This window comes from Chiloscyllium punctatum, chromosome 3 (assembly GCF_047496795.1).
Source record: "Chiloscyllium punctatum isolate Juve2018m chromosome 3, sChiPun1.3, whole genome shotgun sequence".
In the NCBI taxonomy this organism is placed as follows: Eukaryota; Metazoa; Chordata; class Chondrichthyes; order Orectolobiformes; family Hemiscylliidae; genus Chiloscyllium; species Chiloscyllium punctatum.
Window position 1 is genome coordinate 1342691 of NC_092741.1, and position 16953 is coordinate 1359643.

The window sequence follows — 16953 nt, forward strand, 5'->3', positions numbered from 1 at the left end:
TCTCTCTCTGACTGTCTCTCTGTCTCTCTGTTTACACTCTATCAATCACTTGGACAGTTGTGTATTAATCTTTCAGAAATGCACACACTCTCCCACTCCCTTTGCTCACTCCCTGTATGTCTCTCTCTCTCTCTCTGGCTCAATCTTTCTTTCCCTGAGACGTGTTCCCTCCCATTCCCTTTCCTCATTCTTTTTCCCTCTCAGTCTCTCTCTTTCTATCTCACTCTGTCAGGTTTTGTGGTTTTGCCTCCCTCTTGCTCTCGCTCTCCCTGTGCCCCTTGCTGTCTCGCTTCCTGGTTTTTCCCTACTCAGTCTTGCTTGCCTTTGGAAATCTGGATATCTTCCCCAAATTCCAACCTCAGGAAGTTCTCCCACCCAGAACCACAGAAAAAAACAAGATGTTAATGGTAACCAGGACGAGTTGAGTCTCTAATGTTTGAAATAGTTGTTGGTGACTGGGGATCTGAAACCCCCTCTCTTACTTACTCACTTCATTCACTTTCATTCCTGCCGTCCTTCTGTCCTGTCGCTAAACCAATACAATCTGCACAGATTTTGACTTGTAAGTCTTCAACATACATCTAGACTGAGGTATAGTTATTAGAGAGCATGTTTCTGAGAGTTTATCTGTGCCTAACTGTGTGTCTGTGTGCGTGTATATGTCTGAGGGTGTGTCTATGTGTGAATTTGTCTGTGTGTCTGTGGGTGAGTTTATCTGAGTGTGTGTGTGTCTCTGTGTGGGTATATGTCTGTGTGTATTTATTTGTGACTTTATCTGTGTGTTTGCGAAGGTGTGTTTGTGAGTTTGTCTGTGTGTGAGTTTAGCTCTGTGTATGTATTATGTATGTTTGTGTGTGAGTTTATCGGTGTGTCCATACATGTCTGTGGGTCTGTCTGTGGATGTGTAAGAGTTTCTCTGTGTATATATGTCTGTGTGTGTATGGCTCTGTGTGTGTGTGTGTGGGTCTGTGTGTGCATGTGTCAGAGTGTATCTCTGTCTGTGTAGATGTCCATCTGTATGTGTATATGTTTCAGACTGTACCTCTTGCCTGTATATCTGTCAATCTGTGTGTGATTGCAATTTTGAATGTGTGACTGTGTTTAAATATGTTTTTATGCCACTGACTAGTGTTTGCTCTTTGTGTCGGTCTAACTGTATGAGACTATAATTATTAATTGTGTGTCTGTGTATCTGTTCACATTGTAATGGTGCTATCACTTTAAGAGTTAAAAATCTCAACCCCAGGTTATAGTCCAACAGGTTTTTTTTGGAAGCACTAGCTTTCGGAGCGCTGCTCCTTCATCAGGTGATAGTGGGGCAGGATCATAGGACACAGAATTTATAGCAAAAGATCAAAGTGTCGTACAACTAATGTGATGTATTGAACAAAGCTAGATTGCGGTTAAGTCTTTAATCACTCAGAATGAAGGTGTAGGTTTCAATTGATTAATATGCAAGTCCCAGAACTTCTTTCAAGATAATTTGTCTCAGGAATGTGATTCATAGAATCCCTACAGTGTGGAAACAGGCCATTTGGTCCAACAAGCCCACACAGACCCTCCGAAGAGTACCCCACTCAGACCCATTCCCCTACATTTCCCCCTGACTGAAGCACCTAACCTACACATCCCTGAACACTACGGACAATTTAGCACGGCCAATTCACCTGACCTGCACATCTTTGGACTGTGGGAGGGAACTGGAGCACCTGGAGGAAACCCACGCAGACACGGGGAGAGTGTACAAACTCCACACAGAGAGTCGCCTGAGGTGGGAATCGAACCGGGTCCCTCAGTGCTGAGCCAAGGTGAAAGAAGCTCTGGAATTTGTGTATTAATGATTCGAAACCTGCATCCCCATTCTGAGTGATTAAAGATTTAACCGCAATCTAGCTTTGTTCAACACATCACATCAGTTGTACGACACTTTGATCTTTTGCTATAAATTCTGTGTCCTATGTATCCTGCCCCACTGTCACCTGATGAAGGAGCGACGCTCGGAAAGCTAGTGCTTCCAAATAAACCTGTTGGACTCTAACCTGGGGTTGTGGGAGTTTTAACTTTGTCCACCCCAGTCCAACACTGGCTCTTCCACATCATCACTTTAAGGGGTTATTTTGTTCTGGATTTTTCTTTTGAACAGAGACACTGAGCTGTCAGTAAGAAAGTAAACAATTTGTGAGGCCTGCAGGAGTTTATTTTTAAAGTTGGAACAATGGAGGCTGCCTGTATGTGTGTGGGGGGGGGGCAGCTCTCTCAGATCTCTCAGGGTTTTCACTGTCTCTCTCAGTTTTTCACTTTAGTTTTATGCAGGAGACTCAAAAGAGTAAGCAGCTTCAGTGAGTGTCTCCCAGCTGCTCCTCTCTCTCTCGCTTTTGTTTCCATCCTGAATTGCAGAACTCCATGTGAGAATCTATGTCGGAATTTGCCAAGGGGTGTGTTAGTGAAATATCATTCCATTGGAATTAGTAGTGGATACTGTCGCTACTATTCGGTTAAGTTCTCCAATAGTTAAATTATTTTAAATTGTTTTTTTTGGTTGGATTTTAACGATTGTGTTTAAATAAAGGGTGTTTTGCTCATTGCCGAGTAGTTTGACCAGTTACATCACATCCAGAATATTTACTTCTTCACGTCCACCTTGAACATAAGAAAACGCTAGGGCCTCCCCTACCTTCTTGAAATATTTTGAGGGGATCTGGTCTGGTCCATAACAACATCAGTGCCTGTGTGTGTGAGTCTATAACAGGGTGTGCTTAGGTATTTGGAGGTGCAATCATGTAGACTGCAGTGTGCGCCCCTATATAACTGCGCCAGTCTGTGGGTCAGTCTCAGGGTCTAGATCAGAGTGGTGCTGGAAAAGCACAGCTGGTCAGGCAGCATCCGAGGAGCAGGAAAAGCAACGTTTCGGGTAAAAGCCCCTCATCGCCCCTTCCTGTTGGAGGGCTTTTACCTGAAGCGTCGATTCTCCTGCTCCTCGGATGCTGCCTGACCTGCTGCGCTTTTCCAGCAACACTCTGACCTCCAACACCTGCAGTACCCACCTTCGCTGGGTCCGTCTCAGGGAAAGTGACCTGTGTTTCTTCCCTCCCAGCAGATTTGAAAGGATTTCCTAAGTTTGTTCAGGGGGACATCGGACAATGACGACAAAACAACAGGAGCCCGTGGACCGGTGAGTGCACAGTCGAGTTTTGAACATATTTGGGAATGCGTAGAGGGAGCTGTGGACTGGACTGGGGAATAAATAAAGTCAGGGCCCAACGCGAGATATTTGAAAGCAGTCAGGGTGAGGGTGTTTCAGGAGGGCCCAGAGACTTAGACCAGGCTCCTGTGGGTTTAAGTCTGAGATAGAAACAGTTTAGTGAAGCAAAGGTATTTAGGGATAAAGGCCAAAGGCATGGTCTCATTGAACAGCAGAACAGGCCAAAGGAGCTGAATGGCTTACTCCCATTCCGACTGGAAACTAGCGATCCTGAGAGCCAGGATAATGCCGTGTAGACACAGCATCGGACTCCAGCCCAGGACCTGGTGGAGAATAAAGAAATGAATAAATCTGCAATTGGACCGGGTCCCAGAGTCATCGAGTCATACAGCACAGGAACAGACTCTTCGGTCCAACCAGTCCATGCCAACCATAATCTCAAACTAAACTCGTCCCAGCTGCCTGCTCCTGGCCTCCAGCCCTTTCCTATTCATGTATCTATCCCCAAATACCTATTAAATATTGTAAACGTACCCACATCCACCACTTCCTCTGGAAGTTCATTCCACACCAGAACCACCCTCTGTGCCTCACATGTCTTTTTATAAATCTCTCCCCTCTCACCTTAAAAATGTGCTCCCGAGTCCCCGGGAAAAGCCAGCTACCATTAACTCTATCTCTACCTCTCATAAATTCATAAACTTTGATCTGGTCACCTCTCAATCTCCAAGCTCCAGTGAATAAAGATCAGATTTAGGTTAGATTAGATTCCCTACAGTGTGGAAACAGGCCCTTCGGCCCAACAAGTCCACACTAACCCTCCAAAGAGTAACCCACCCAGACCCATTTCCCTCTGACTAACACCACGTGCAGTTTAGCACGGCCAATTCACCCGACCTGCACATCTTCGGATTGCGGGAGGGAACCGGAGCACCCAGAGGAAACCGCAGACACGGGGAGAATGTGTAAACTCCCAATCTATCTGGGCTTTCTTTATAACTCAAACCCTCCCACACCCGGCAATGTCCTGCTTAATCTCTTCTGAACCCTCTCCAGGTTAATAATCTCCTTCCTATAACAGGGAAACCAGAAGAGACCTCACCAACGTCCTGTACAACCTCAACATGGCGTCCCCCAACTCCACTGCCCAAAGGACTGAACAATGAAGGCAAATGTCCCAAACACTTTTTTAACCACCTTGTCTATATATGACACAAACTTCAAAGGATTATGTACCCAGACTCCTAGGCCCCTCTGGTCCAAGGCCCTATCATGAGAAAAGGAGAATATTGTAGAGGAGAAGAATGAGGTACAAGATATTAGACTAGAAAGGAGCGAGGTTAGTTACATACAGGTGATATCAATTCTAGAAGGAGTGAAAGTAGACGAGTCCCCTGGGCTGGATGGGATTTATCCGAGGATTCTCTGGGAAGCTAGGGAGGAGATAGCAAAGCCTTTGGCTTTGATCTTTGAGTCGTCATTGTCTACAGGTTTGGTACCAGAGGACTGGAGGATTGCAAATGTTGAGCCCTTGTTCAGGAAGGGCAGTAGAGATGACCCAGGTAATTATAGACCAGTGAGCCTTATTTCTGTTGTAGGAAAGTTTTGGAAAGGATTATAAGAGATAAGATTTATAATCATCTAGCAAGCAACAATTTGATTTCAGATAGTCAACATGGTTTCGTCAAGGGCAGGTCGTGTCTCACAAACCTCATTGAGGTTTATGAGAAGGTGACCAAGCATGTAGATGAGGGTAGGGCAGTTGACGTGGTGTACATGGACTTCAGTAAAGCCTTTGATAAGGTTCCACATGGTAGGCTGTTGGAGAAAATGCAGAGGCATGGAATTGAGGGCGATTGAGCAGTTTGGATTAGAAACTGGCTTTCTGAAAGAAGGTAGCGAGTGGTGGTTGATGGAAAATATTCAGCCTGGAGTCTGGTTACTAGTGGTGTGCCACAAGGATCTGTTTTGGGACCACTGCTGTTTGTCATTTTTATAAATGACTTAGACGCAGGCGTGGGTGGATGGATTGGTAATTTTGCAGATGACTCTAAAGTCGGTAGAGTAGTGGACAGTTTGGAAGAATGTTACAGGTTGCAGGGGGACTTGGATAAACTGCAGACTTGGTCTGAGAGGTGGCAAATGGAGTTCAATGCAGCTAAATGTGAGGTGATGCACCTTGGGAGGAATAACAGGAAGGCAGGGTACTGGGTCAATGGAAAGATTCTTGATAGTGTGGATGTGCAGAGGGATCTTGGAGTCCATGTACATAGATCCCTGAAAGTTGCCACCCAGGTGGATAGTGATGTTAAGAAGGTATACAGTGTGTTAGGTTTCATTGGGAGAGGGATTGAGTTCCGGAGCTGCAATATCATGCTACAACTATACAAAACGCTGGTGCGGCCACACTTGGAATATTGTGTATAGTTCTGGTCCCCATATTTCGGGAAGGATGTGGAAACATTGGAAAAGGTGTAGAGGAGATTTACCAGGATGTTGCCTGGTCTGGAGGGAAGGTCTTATGAGGAAAGGCTGAGAGACTTGGGTCTGTTCTCATTGGAAAGAAGAAGGTTAAGAGGGGATTTGATTGAGACATACAAGATGATCACAGGATTAGATAGGGTAGACAGTGAAAGACTTCTTCCTAGGATGATGTACGAGGGGGCATAACTACAAATTGAAGGGTGGTAGATTTAAGACTAACGTCAGAGGCAGGTTCTTTACTTAGAGAGTGATAAGGGTGTGGAATGCCCTACCTGCTAATGTAGTCAACTCAACCACATGAGGGAGATTTAATCAATCCTTAGATAAGCACATGGATGATTTTGGGATAGTGTAGGGGGAACGAGCTGAGAATAGTTCACAGGTCGGTGCAGCACGAGGGCCGAAGGGCCTGTTCTGTGCTGTATTGTTCTATTAACTGTATAAGCTGTACCTTTGGTTGTTGAACTAAAATATAATACCTCGCATTTATCCAGACTGAACTCCATCCGCCATTTTTCAGCCCATTGACCATTTGATCAAGATCCCTGTGTAATCTTGGAAAACCTTCCTCATTGTCCACCAGCCACCAATGTTGGTGTGGTCCACAAACTTCCTCACCAGGCCTTCTATATTCCCATTCCAGTCATTTACATAAATGACAAACAGAAGTGGACCCATAACCCGATCCCTGAGGGACACCACTGGTCACAGGCCTCCAGTCGGAAGAACATCCTTCCATCGTTGTTCGGAGACAGTGAGGGCTGTAGATGCTGGGGATCAGAGTCGAGAGTGTGGTGCTGGGAAAACACAGCACAGTCCGAGGGGCAGGACAGGCAACGTTTCAGGCAAAAGGCCTGATGAAGGGTCCACCTCACCCACCAAAACCCCGTCCCACAGAGACCCCTTTGCCCACTAACACCCCTCACCCAGCAAGACCCCCTCACCCCACTGAGACCCCCTCACCCCCGAGACCCTCCACCCCACTAACACCCCTCACCCAGCAAGACCCCCTCACCCCACCGAGACCCCCGACCGCACCGAGACCCCCTCCCCCCCCGAGACCTCCCACCCCACTGAGACCCCCTCACCCCCGAGACCCTCCACCCCACTAACACCCCTCACCCAGCAAGACCCCCTCACCCCACCGAGACCCCCTCACCCCCGAGACCCTCCACCCCACTAACACCCCTCACCCAGCAAGACCCCCTCACCCCACTGAGCCCCCCTCCCCCACTGAGACCCCCAACCCCACCGAGACTCCCTCCCCCACAAAGATCCCTGACCCCACCGAGGTCCCCTCACTCCACCAAGACCCCCTCCCCAATGAGACCCCCTCATCCCACTGAGACCCCCCACCCCACCGAGAACCCCCTCCCCCACCGAGACCCCCTCACTCCACCAAGAACCCCTCCTGCACTGAGACCCCCTCACCTACCGAGAACCCCTCCCCCACCGAGACACCCCCCACCAAGACCCCCCACCCCATCAAGACCCCCTCCCCCACCTAGAACCCCCACCTCCCCCCGTACCTCCCCCACTGAGCCCCTCCTGAGCCTTGACCCCACCCCTGCAGAGTGCAGTGTTTCCGATCCCCCGCCCCCCTCGATCCCCCGCCCCCCTCGATCCGCCGCCCCCCTCGATCCCCCGCCCCCCTCGATCCCCCGCCCCCTCGATCCCCCGCCCCCCTCGATCCCCCGCCCCCCTCGATCCCCCTGCCCCCCTCGATCCCCCGCCCCCCTCGATCCCCCGCGCCCCTCGATCCCCCGCGCCCCTCGATCCCCCGCCCCCCTCGATCCCCCGCCCCCCTCGATCCCCTGCCCCCCTCGATCCCCCGCCCCCCTCGATCCCCCCGCCCCCCTCGATCCCCCGCCCCCCTCGATCCCCCGCTGTGTGGTGGGTTGGTGGTGTGTTATGAGGGGAGGGGGGATGTGGGGTCGGCCCTGTCTGACTGGCTCAGTCGTGTCTCTGCTCCTGGATCAGGTTCAGGATGGTCTGGCTGATCTTCTTCACCCTGGGCCTCGGTACCTTGTTACCCTGGAACTTCTTCATGACAGCGATTACGGTAGGAGCTTCCCTCACCCTCAACCCTCAACCCAACACCCTCAACCCTCAACCCTCAACCCTCAACCCTCACCCTCACCCTCAACCCTCACCCTCAACCCTCAACCCTCAACAACCCTCAACCCTCAACCCAACACCCTCAACCCTCAACCCTCAACCCTCACCCTCAACCCTCACCCTCAACAACCCTCAACCCTCAACCCTCAACAACCCTCAACCCTCAACCCAACACCCTCAACCCTCAACAACCCTCAACCCTCAACCCAACACCCTCAACCCAACACCCTCAACCCTCAACCCAACACCCTCAACCCTCAACCCAACACCCTCACCAACCCTCAACCCTCACCAACCCTCAACCCTCAACCCTCATCCCAACACCCTCAACCCTCAACCCAACACCCTCAACCCTCGTCAACCCAACACCCTCAACACTCCCCATCCCAACACCCTGAACCCTCACCATCCCTCAACCCTCAACCCTCACCAACCCTCAACCCTCAACCCTCAACCCAACACCCTCAACCCTCAACCCTCCACCGTCAACCCTCATCCCAACAACCTCAACCCTCAACCCTCAACCCAACCCAACACCCTCAACCCTCACCAACCCTCATCCCTCAACCCTCAACCCTCAACCCTCACCAACCCAACACCCTCAACCCTCACCAACCCAACACCCTCAACCCTCGCCATCCCAACACCCTCAACCCTCACCAACCTAACACCCTCAACCCTCACCAACCCTCATCCCTCAACCCTCAACACCTTCAACCCTCGCCAACCCAACACCCTCAATCATTCCCAACACACCCTCACCACTCACCAACCCAACACTCCCCATCCCAACACCCTCAACACTCACCAACCCAACACTCCCCATCCCAACACCCTCAACACTCAGCAACCCAACACTCGCCAACCCAACACCCTCAACCCTCACCAACCCAACACCCTCAACCCTCGCCATCCCAACACCCTCAACCCTCACCAACCCAACACCCTCAACACTCACCAACCCAACACTCCCCATCCCAACACCCTCAACCCTCACCATCCCAACACCCTCAACACTCGCCAACACAACACCCTCAACACTCATCCCTCAACCCTCAAACCAACACCCTCAACCCTCGCCAACACAACACCCTCAACCCTCAACCCTCAAACCAACACCCTCAACCCTCAACCCAACACCCTCAACCCTCGCCAACCCAACACCCTCAACCCTCACCAACCCAACACCCTCAACCCTCAACCCTCAACCCAACACCCTCAACCCTCACCAACCCAACACACTCAACCCTCACCATCCCAACACCCTCAACCCTCGCCATCCCAACACCCTCAACCCCCAACCCTCACCAACCCAACACACTCAACCCTCGCCAACCCAACACCCTCAACACTCCCCATCCCAACACCCTCAACCCTCGCCATCCCAACACCCTCAACCCTCGCCATCCCAACACCCTCAACCCTCACCAACCCAACATCCTCAACCCTCACCAACCCTCATCCCTCAACCCTCAACTCTCAACCCTCACCAACCCTCAACCCTCAAACCAACACCCTCAACCCTCAACCCAACACCCTCAACCCTCGCCAACCCAACACCCTCAACCCTCGCCAACCCAACACACTCAACCCTCAACCCAACACCCTCAACCCTCAACCCTCACCAACCCAACACACTCAACCCTCACCATCCCAACACCCTCAAACCTCGCCATCCCAACACCCTCAACCCTCACCAACCCAACACACTCAACCCTCACCAACCCAACACCCTCAACACTCCCCATCCCAACACCCTCAACCCTCACCATCCCAACACCCTCAACCCTCGCCATCCCAACACCCTCAACCCTCGCCAACCCAACACTCCCCATCCCAACATCCTCAACCCTCGCCATCCCAACACCCTCAAACCTCACCATCCCTCAACCCTCGCCATCCCAACACCCTCAACCCTCACCAACCCAACACTCCCCATCCCAACATCCTCAACCCTCGCCATCCCAACACTCTCAACCCTCACCAACCGAACACACTCAACCCACACCAACCCAACACCCTCAACACTCCCCATCCCAACACCCTCAACCCTCACCAACCCAACACCCTCAACCCTCACCATCCCTCAACCCTCAACCCTCGCCATCCCAACACCCTCAACCTTCGCCATCCCAAAACCCCAACCCTCGCCAACCCAACAACCTCAACCCTCACCAAGCCAACACCCTCACCTCTCACCAACCCAACACTCCCCATCCCAACACCCTCAACCCTCGCCATCCCAACACCCTCAACCCTCGCCAACCCTCAACCCTCACCAACCCAACACCCTCAACCCTCGCCATCCCAACGCCCTCAACCCTCAACCCTCGCCATCCCAACACCCTCAACCCTCACCATCCCAACACCCTCAACCCTCGCCAACCCAACACCCTCAACCCTCGCCATCCCAACACCCTCAACCCTCACCAACCGAACACCCTCAACCCACGCCAACCCAACATCCTCAACACTCCCCATCCCAACACCCTCAACCCTCACCAACCCAACACCCTCAACCCTCACCATCCCTCAACCCTCAACCCTCGCCATCCCAACACCATCAACCCTCACCAACCCAACACCCTCAACCCTCGTCATCCCAACACCCTCAACCCTCACCATCCCAACACCCTCAACCCTAGCCAACCCTCACCACTCGCCAACCCAACCCTTGCCATCCCAACACTCGCAACCCTCGCCAACCCAACACCCAAAACCTTCACCATCCCAACACCCTCAACCCTCGCCATCCCCACACCCTCAACCCTCGCCATCCCAACACCCTCATCCCTCACCAACCCAACACCCTCAACCCTCACCATCCCAACCCTCGCCAACCCAACACCCTCAACCCTCACCAACCCAACACCCTCAACCCTCACCACCCCAACACCCTCAACCCTCACCATCCCAACCCTCACCATCCCAACACCTCAACCTTCGCCAACCCAACACCCTCAACCCTCACCATCCCAACACCCTCAACCTTCGCCATACCAACACCCTCAACCCTCGCCAACCCAACACCCTCAACCCTCACCAACCCAACACCCTCAACCCTCGCCATCCCATCAACCCTCAACCCTCGCCAACCCAACACCCTCAACCCTCGCCATCCCAACGCCCTCAACCCTCGCAAACCCAACACCCTCAACCCTCGCCATCCCAACACCCTCAACCCTCACCATCCCAACACCCTCAACCCTCACCAACCCAACACCCTCAACCCTCACCAACCCAACACCCTCAACCCTCACCATCCCAACACCCTCAATCCTCGCCATCCCAACACCCTCAACCCTCACCAACCCAACACCCTCAACCCTCACCAACCCAACACCCTCAACCCTTGCCAACCCAACACTCCCCATCCCAACACCCTCAACCCTCACCAACCCAACATCCTCAACTCTCGCCAACCCAACACCCTCAACCCTCACCAACCCAACACCCTCAACCATCCCCATCCCAGCACCCTCACCACTCGCTAACCCAACATCCTCAACCCTCACCAACCCAACACCCTCACCACTCACCAACCCAACACTCCCCATCCCAACATCCTCAACCCTCACCAACCCAACACCCTCAACCCTCACCATCCCAACACCCTCAACCATCCCCATCCCAGCACCCTCACCACTCGCCAACCCAACATCCTCAACCCTCACCAACCGAACACCCTCACCACTCACCAACCCAACACTCCCCATCCCAACACCCTCAACCCTCGCCAACCCAACACCCTCAACCTTCACCAACCCAACACTCCCCATCCCAACACCCTCAACCCTCGCCAACCCAACACCATCACCACTCACCAACCCAACCCTCCCCATCCCAACACCCTCAACCCTCACCATCCAAACACCCTCAACCCTCGCCAACCCAACACCCTCACCACTCACCAACCCAAAACTCTCCATCCCAACACCCTCAACCCTCACCATCCCAACACCCTCAACACTCGCCAACCCAACACCCTCAACCCTCGCCAACCCAACACTCCCCATCGCAACACCCTCAACCCTCGCCATCCCAACAACCTCAATCCTCACCAACCCAACCCTCCCCATCTCAACACCATCAACCCTCGCCAACCTAACGCCCTCACCACTCACCAACCCAACACTCCCCATCCCAACACCCTCAACCCTCACCATCCCAACACCCTCAACCCTCGCCAGCCCAACACCCTCAACACTCGCCAACCCAACACCCTCAACCCTCGCCAACCCAACACTCCCCATCGCAACACCCTCAACCCTCGCCATCCCAACAACCTCAATTCTCACCAACCCAACCCTCCCCATCTCAACACCCTCAACCCTTGCCAACCCAACACCCTCAACCCTCGCCATCCCAACACTCCCCATCCCAACACCCTCAATCCTTGCCAACCCAACAGCCTCAACCCTCCCCATCCCAACACCCTGAAACCTCCCCATCCCAACACCCTCAATTCTCCCATCCCAACATCCTCAACCCTCGCCATCCCAACATCCTGCCTCCCCATCCCAACACCCTCAGCCCTCTCTATCCCAAACCCTGAACCCTCCCCATCTCAACACCCTCAACCCTCCCCATCCCAACACCTTCAACCCTCCCTTTCCCAACACCCTCAACCATTCCGAACTCAACCGCCTCAATCCTCCCCATCCCAACACCATCAACCCTCTCCATCCCAACACCCTCAACCCGCACAATCCCAAAAACCTCAACCCTCCACATCCCAAGATCCTGTCTGCCCATCCCAACACCCTACCTCACTATCCCAACACCCTCAACCCTCCCTATCCCAACACCCTCAACCCTCCCCATCTCAACACCATCAACCCTCCCCATCCCAACGCCCCCAACCCTCCCCATCGCAACACCCTCAACCCTCTCAATCCCAACACACTCAATCCGCCCTATCCCAACACCCTTAACCCTCCCCATCCCAATACCCTGCCTCCCCATCCCAATACCCTCAACCCTCCCCCTCTCAACACCATCAACCCTCCCCAACCCAACACCGTCAACCCTCCCTATCCCAACACCCTCAACCCTCCCCATCTCAACACCATCAACCCTCCCCATCCCAACGCCCCCAACCCTCCCCATCGCAACACCCTCAACCCTCTCAATCCCAACACACTCAATCCGCCCTATCCCAACACCCTTAACCCTCCCCATCCCAAAACCCTGCCTCCCCATCCCAATACCCTCAACCCTCCCCCTCTCAACACCATCAACCCTCCCCAACCCAACACCATCAACCATCCCCAACCCAACACCCTCAACCCTCCCAAACCCAACACAGTCAACCCTCCCCATCCCAACACCCTCAAACCTCCCCATCCCAGGAACCTGCCTGCCCACCCAAACACCCTGCCTCACCATCCCAACACCCTCAACCCTCCCTATCCCAACAGCCTGAAACCTCCACATCCCAACACCCTCAAACCTCCCAATCTCAACACCCTCAGCCCTCCCCAACCCAACACCCTCAACCCTCCCCAACCCAACACCCACAACCCTCCCCAATCCCAACACCCACAACCCTCCCAACACCCTCAACCCTCCCCATCCCAACACCCTCAACCCTCCCCATCCCAAAACCCTCAACCCTCCCAATCCCAACACCCTCAACCCTCCCCATCCCAACACCCTCAACCCTCCCCATCCCAACACCCTGCCTCACCATCCCAACACCCTCAACCCTCCCTATCCCAACAGCCTGAAACCTCCACATCCCAACACCCTCAAACCTCCCAATCTCAACACCCTCAGCCCTCCCCAACCCAACACCCACAACCCTCCCCAATCCCAACACCCTCAACCCTCCCCAACCCAACATCCACAACCAGCCCCCTCCCAACACCCTCAACCATCCCCATCCTAACACCCTCCCTCCCCATCCCAACACCCTCAACCCTCCCAATCCCAACACCCACAACCCTCCCCCTCCCAACACCGTCAACCCTCCCCATCCCAACACCGTCAACCCTCCCCATCCCAACACCCTCAACACTCCCAACACCCTCAACCCTCCCCATCCCAAAACCCTCAACCCTCCCAATCCCAACACCCTCAACCCTCCCCATCCCAACACCCTCAACCCTCCCCATCCCAACACCCTGCATCCCCATCCCTCACCCTCACCCACACCCTCACCCTCACCCTCACCCACACCCACACCCACTCCCACACACACCCTCACCCACATCCTCACCCACATCCTCCCCATCCCCCTCTCCCTCCCCCCTCCCTCCCCCTCCCCCTCCCCCTCCCCCTCTCCCTCCCCCCCTCCCTCCCCCTCCCCCTCCCCCTCTCCCTCCCCCTCCCCCTCCCCCTCTCCCTCCCCCTCCCCCCCTCCCTCCTCCCCCTCCCTCCCCCTCCCTCCCCCTCCCCCCTCTCCCTCTCCCCCTCCCCCCCTCCCTCCCCCTCCCCCTCCCCCCCTCTCTCCGATGTCCACACTGACCCTTAATCTTTCCCTTTGTTAGTATTTTAAGTTCCAGCTCCAGGATGTGAATGTGACCGTGGACCGTTTCCACCTGAATGGAACAGAAGGATTGATCCAGGAGAACTACCTTCAGGGGAAGTTTGGGAATATGATGACGTTGTGTGCCATGCTGCCATTGTTGGTCTTCAGCTGCATCAACTCCGTCCTCATTCAACGGTACACTGCTCAGGTTACAGGCGAACTCCCCGGGTTACAGGCTAACTCCCCGGGTTACAGGCGAGCTCACCGGGTTACAGGCTAACTCACCAGAGTACAGGCGAACTCCCCGGTGTACAGGGTAACTCACCGGGTTACGGGTGAACTCATCGGGTTACAGGCGAACTCACTGGGTTACGGGCTAGCTCACCGGGTTACAGGCTAACTCACCAGAGTACAGGCTAGCTCACCGGGTTACAGGCTAACTCACCAGGTTATAGGCTAGCTCACCGGGTTATAGGTGTGCTCACCGGGTTACAGGCTAACTCACCAGGTTATAGGCCAGCTCACTGGGTTACAGGCTAACTCACCGGGTTACAGGCTAACTCACCAGGTTACGGGTTGCTCGTCGGGTTACAGGCTAGCTCACGGGTTATAGGCAAGCTCACCGGGTTACAGGCTAACTCACCCGGGTTAAAGGCTAGCTCACCGGGTTACAGGCTAGCTCACTGGGTTATAGGCGAGCTCACCGGGTTACAGACTAACTCACTGGGTACAGGCTAACTCACTGGTTTACAGGCTAGCTCACTGGGGTACAGGCTAACTCACTGGGTTACAGGCTAGCTCACCGGGTTACAGGCTAGCTCACTGGGTTATAGGTGAGCTCACCAGGTTACAGGCTAACTCACTGGGTTACAGGCTAGCTCACCGGGTTACAGGCTAGCTCAACGGGTTATAGGCTAACTCACCCGGGTTATAGGCAAGCTCCCGGGTTACAGGCTAACTCAGTGGGGTACAGGCTAACTCACTGGGTTACAGGCGAGCTCACCGGGTTACAGGCTAACTCACTGGGGTACAGGATAACTCACTGGGTTACAGGCTAGCTCACCGGGTTACAGGCTAGCTAAACGGGTTATAGGCTAACTCACCCGGGTTATAGGCGAGCTCACCGGGTTACAGGCTAACTCAGTGGGGTACAGGCTAACTCACCGGGTTACAGGCTAACTCACCTGGGTTACAGGCTAACTCACCCGGGTTATAGGCGAGCTCACCGGGTTACAGGCTAACTCACCTGGGTTACAGGCTAACTCACCCGGGTTATAGGCGAGCTCACCGGGTTACAGGCTAACTCACCGGGTTACAGGCTAACTCACCTGGGTTACAGGCTAACTCACCCGGGTTAGAGGCGAGCTCACCGGGTTACAGGCTAACTCACCAGGTTACGGGTTGCTCGCCAGTTTACAGGCGAGCTCACCGGGTTACAGGCTAGCTCACCGGGTTATAGGCGAGCTCACCGGGTTATAGGCTAACTCACCTGGGTTACAGGCTAACTCACCTGGGTTACAGGATAGCTCACCGGGTTACAGGCTAGCTCACTGGGTTTAGGCGAGCTCACCGGGTTACAGGCTAACTCACTAGGGTATAGGCTAACTCACTGAGTTACAGGCTAGCTCACTGGGTTATAGGCGAGCTCACCGGGTTACAGGCTAACTCACTGGGGTACAGGCTAACTCACTGGGTTACAGGCTAGCTCACCGGGTTACAGGCCAGCTCACTGGGTTACAGGCTAACTCACTGGGTTACAGGCTAGCTCACCGGGTTACAGGCTAGCTCACTGGGTTATAGGCTAGCTCACCGGGTTACAGGCTAACTCACTGGGGTACAGGCTAACTCACTGGGTTACAGGCTCGCTCACCGGGTTACAGGCTCGCTCACCGGGATACAGGCTAACTCACTGGGGTACAGGCTAACTCACTGGGTTACAGGCGAGCTCACCGGGTTATAGGCTAGCTCACCGGGATACAGGCCAGCTCACCAGGTTACAGGCTAACTCACCGGGTTACAGGCTAGCTCACCAGGTTACAGGCTAGCTCACCAGATTACAGGCCAGCTCACCAGGTTACAGGCTAACTCACCGGGATACAGGCCAGCTCACCAGGTTACAGGCTAACTCAGCGGGTTACAGGCTAGCTCACCAGGTTACAGGCTAGCTCACCAGATTACAGGCGAGCTCACCGGGTTACAGGCTAGCTCACCGGGATACAGGCCAGCTCACCAGGTTACAGGCTAACTCACCGGGATACAGGCCAGCTCACCAGGTTACAGGCGAGCTCACCGGGTTACAGGCGAGCTCACCGGGTTACAGGCCAGCTCACCAGGTTACAGGCGAGCTCACCGGGTTACAGGCTAGCTCACCAAGTTACAGGCGAGCTCACCAGGTTACAGGCGAGCTCACCGGGTTACAGGCTAGCTCACCAAGTTACAGGCGAGCTCACCGGGTTACAGGCCAGCTCACTGTGTGTACAAACGGACCCCCACATGACCCGAGGTATACCTGGGGGACCAGGTTGACAGAATTAGACATAAACTACAAACTAGGAGGAGGAGTAGGCCATTCGGCCCTTCGAACCTGACCTGCTGTTCACTAGGATCATGGCTGACCATCCAACTCAGGACCTGGTTGTCAGTTTGTCGCCTTTAATCCCCACAGCCCGAAGAACCA

The 16953-nt window shown here is 54.1% G+C and overlaps 1 protein-coding gene across 1 annotated transcript; it reads left to right on the forward strand.

The window, feature by feature from the left end:
• Positions 1 to 429: 429 nt before the first annotated feature.
• Positions 430 to 14556, forward strand: LOC140453763 (equilibrative nucleoside transporter 1-like). Its single transcript, XM_072548697.1, has 4 exons — positions 430 to 591; positions 3098 to 3172; positions 7667 to 7748; positions 14296 to 14556. The coding sequence occupies exons 2-4, from the start codon at positions 3141 to 3143 to the stop codon at positions 14554 to 14556; spliced, it is 375 nt and encodes a 124-aa protein (XP_072404798.1). The 5' UTR covers positions 430 to 591; positions 3098 to 3140.
• Positions 14557 to 16953: the final 2397 nt, after the last annotated feature.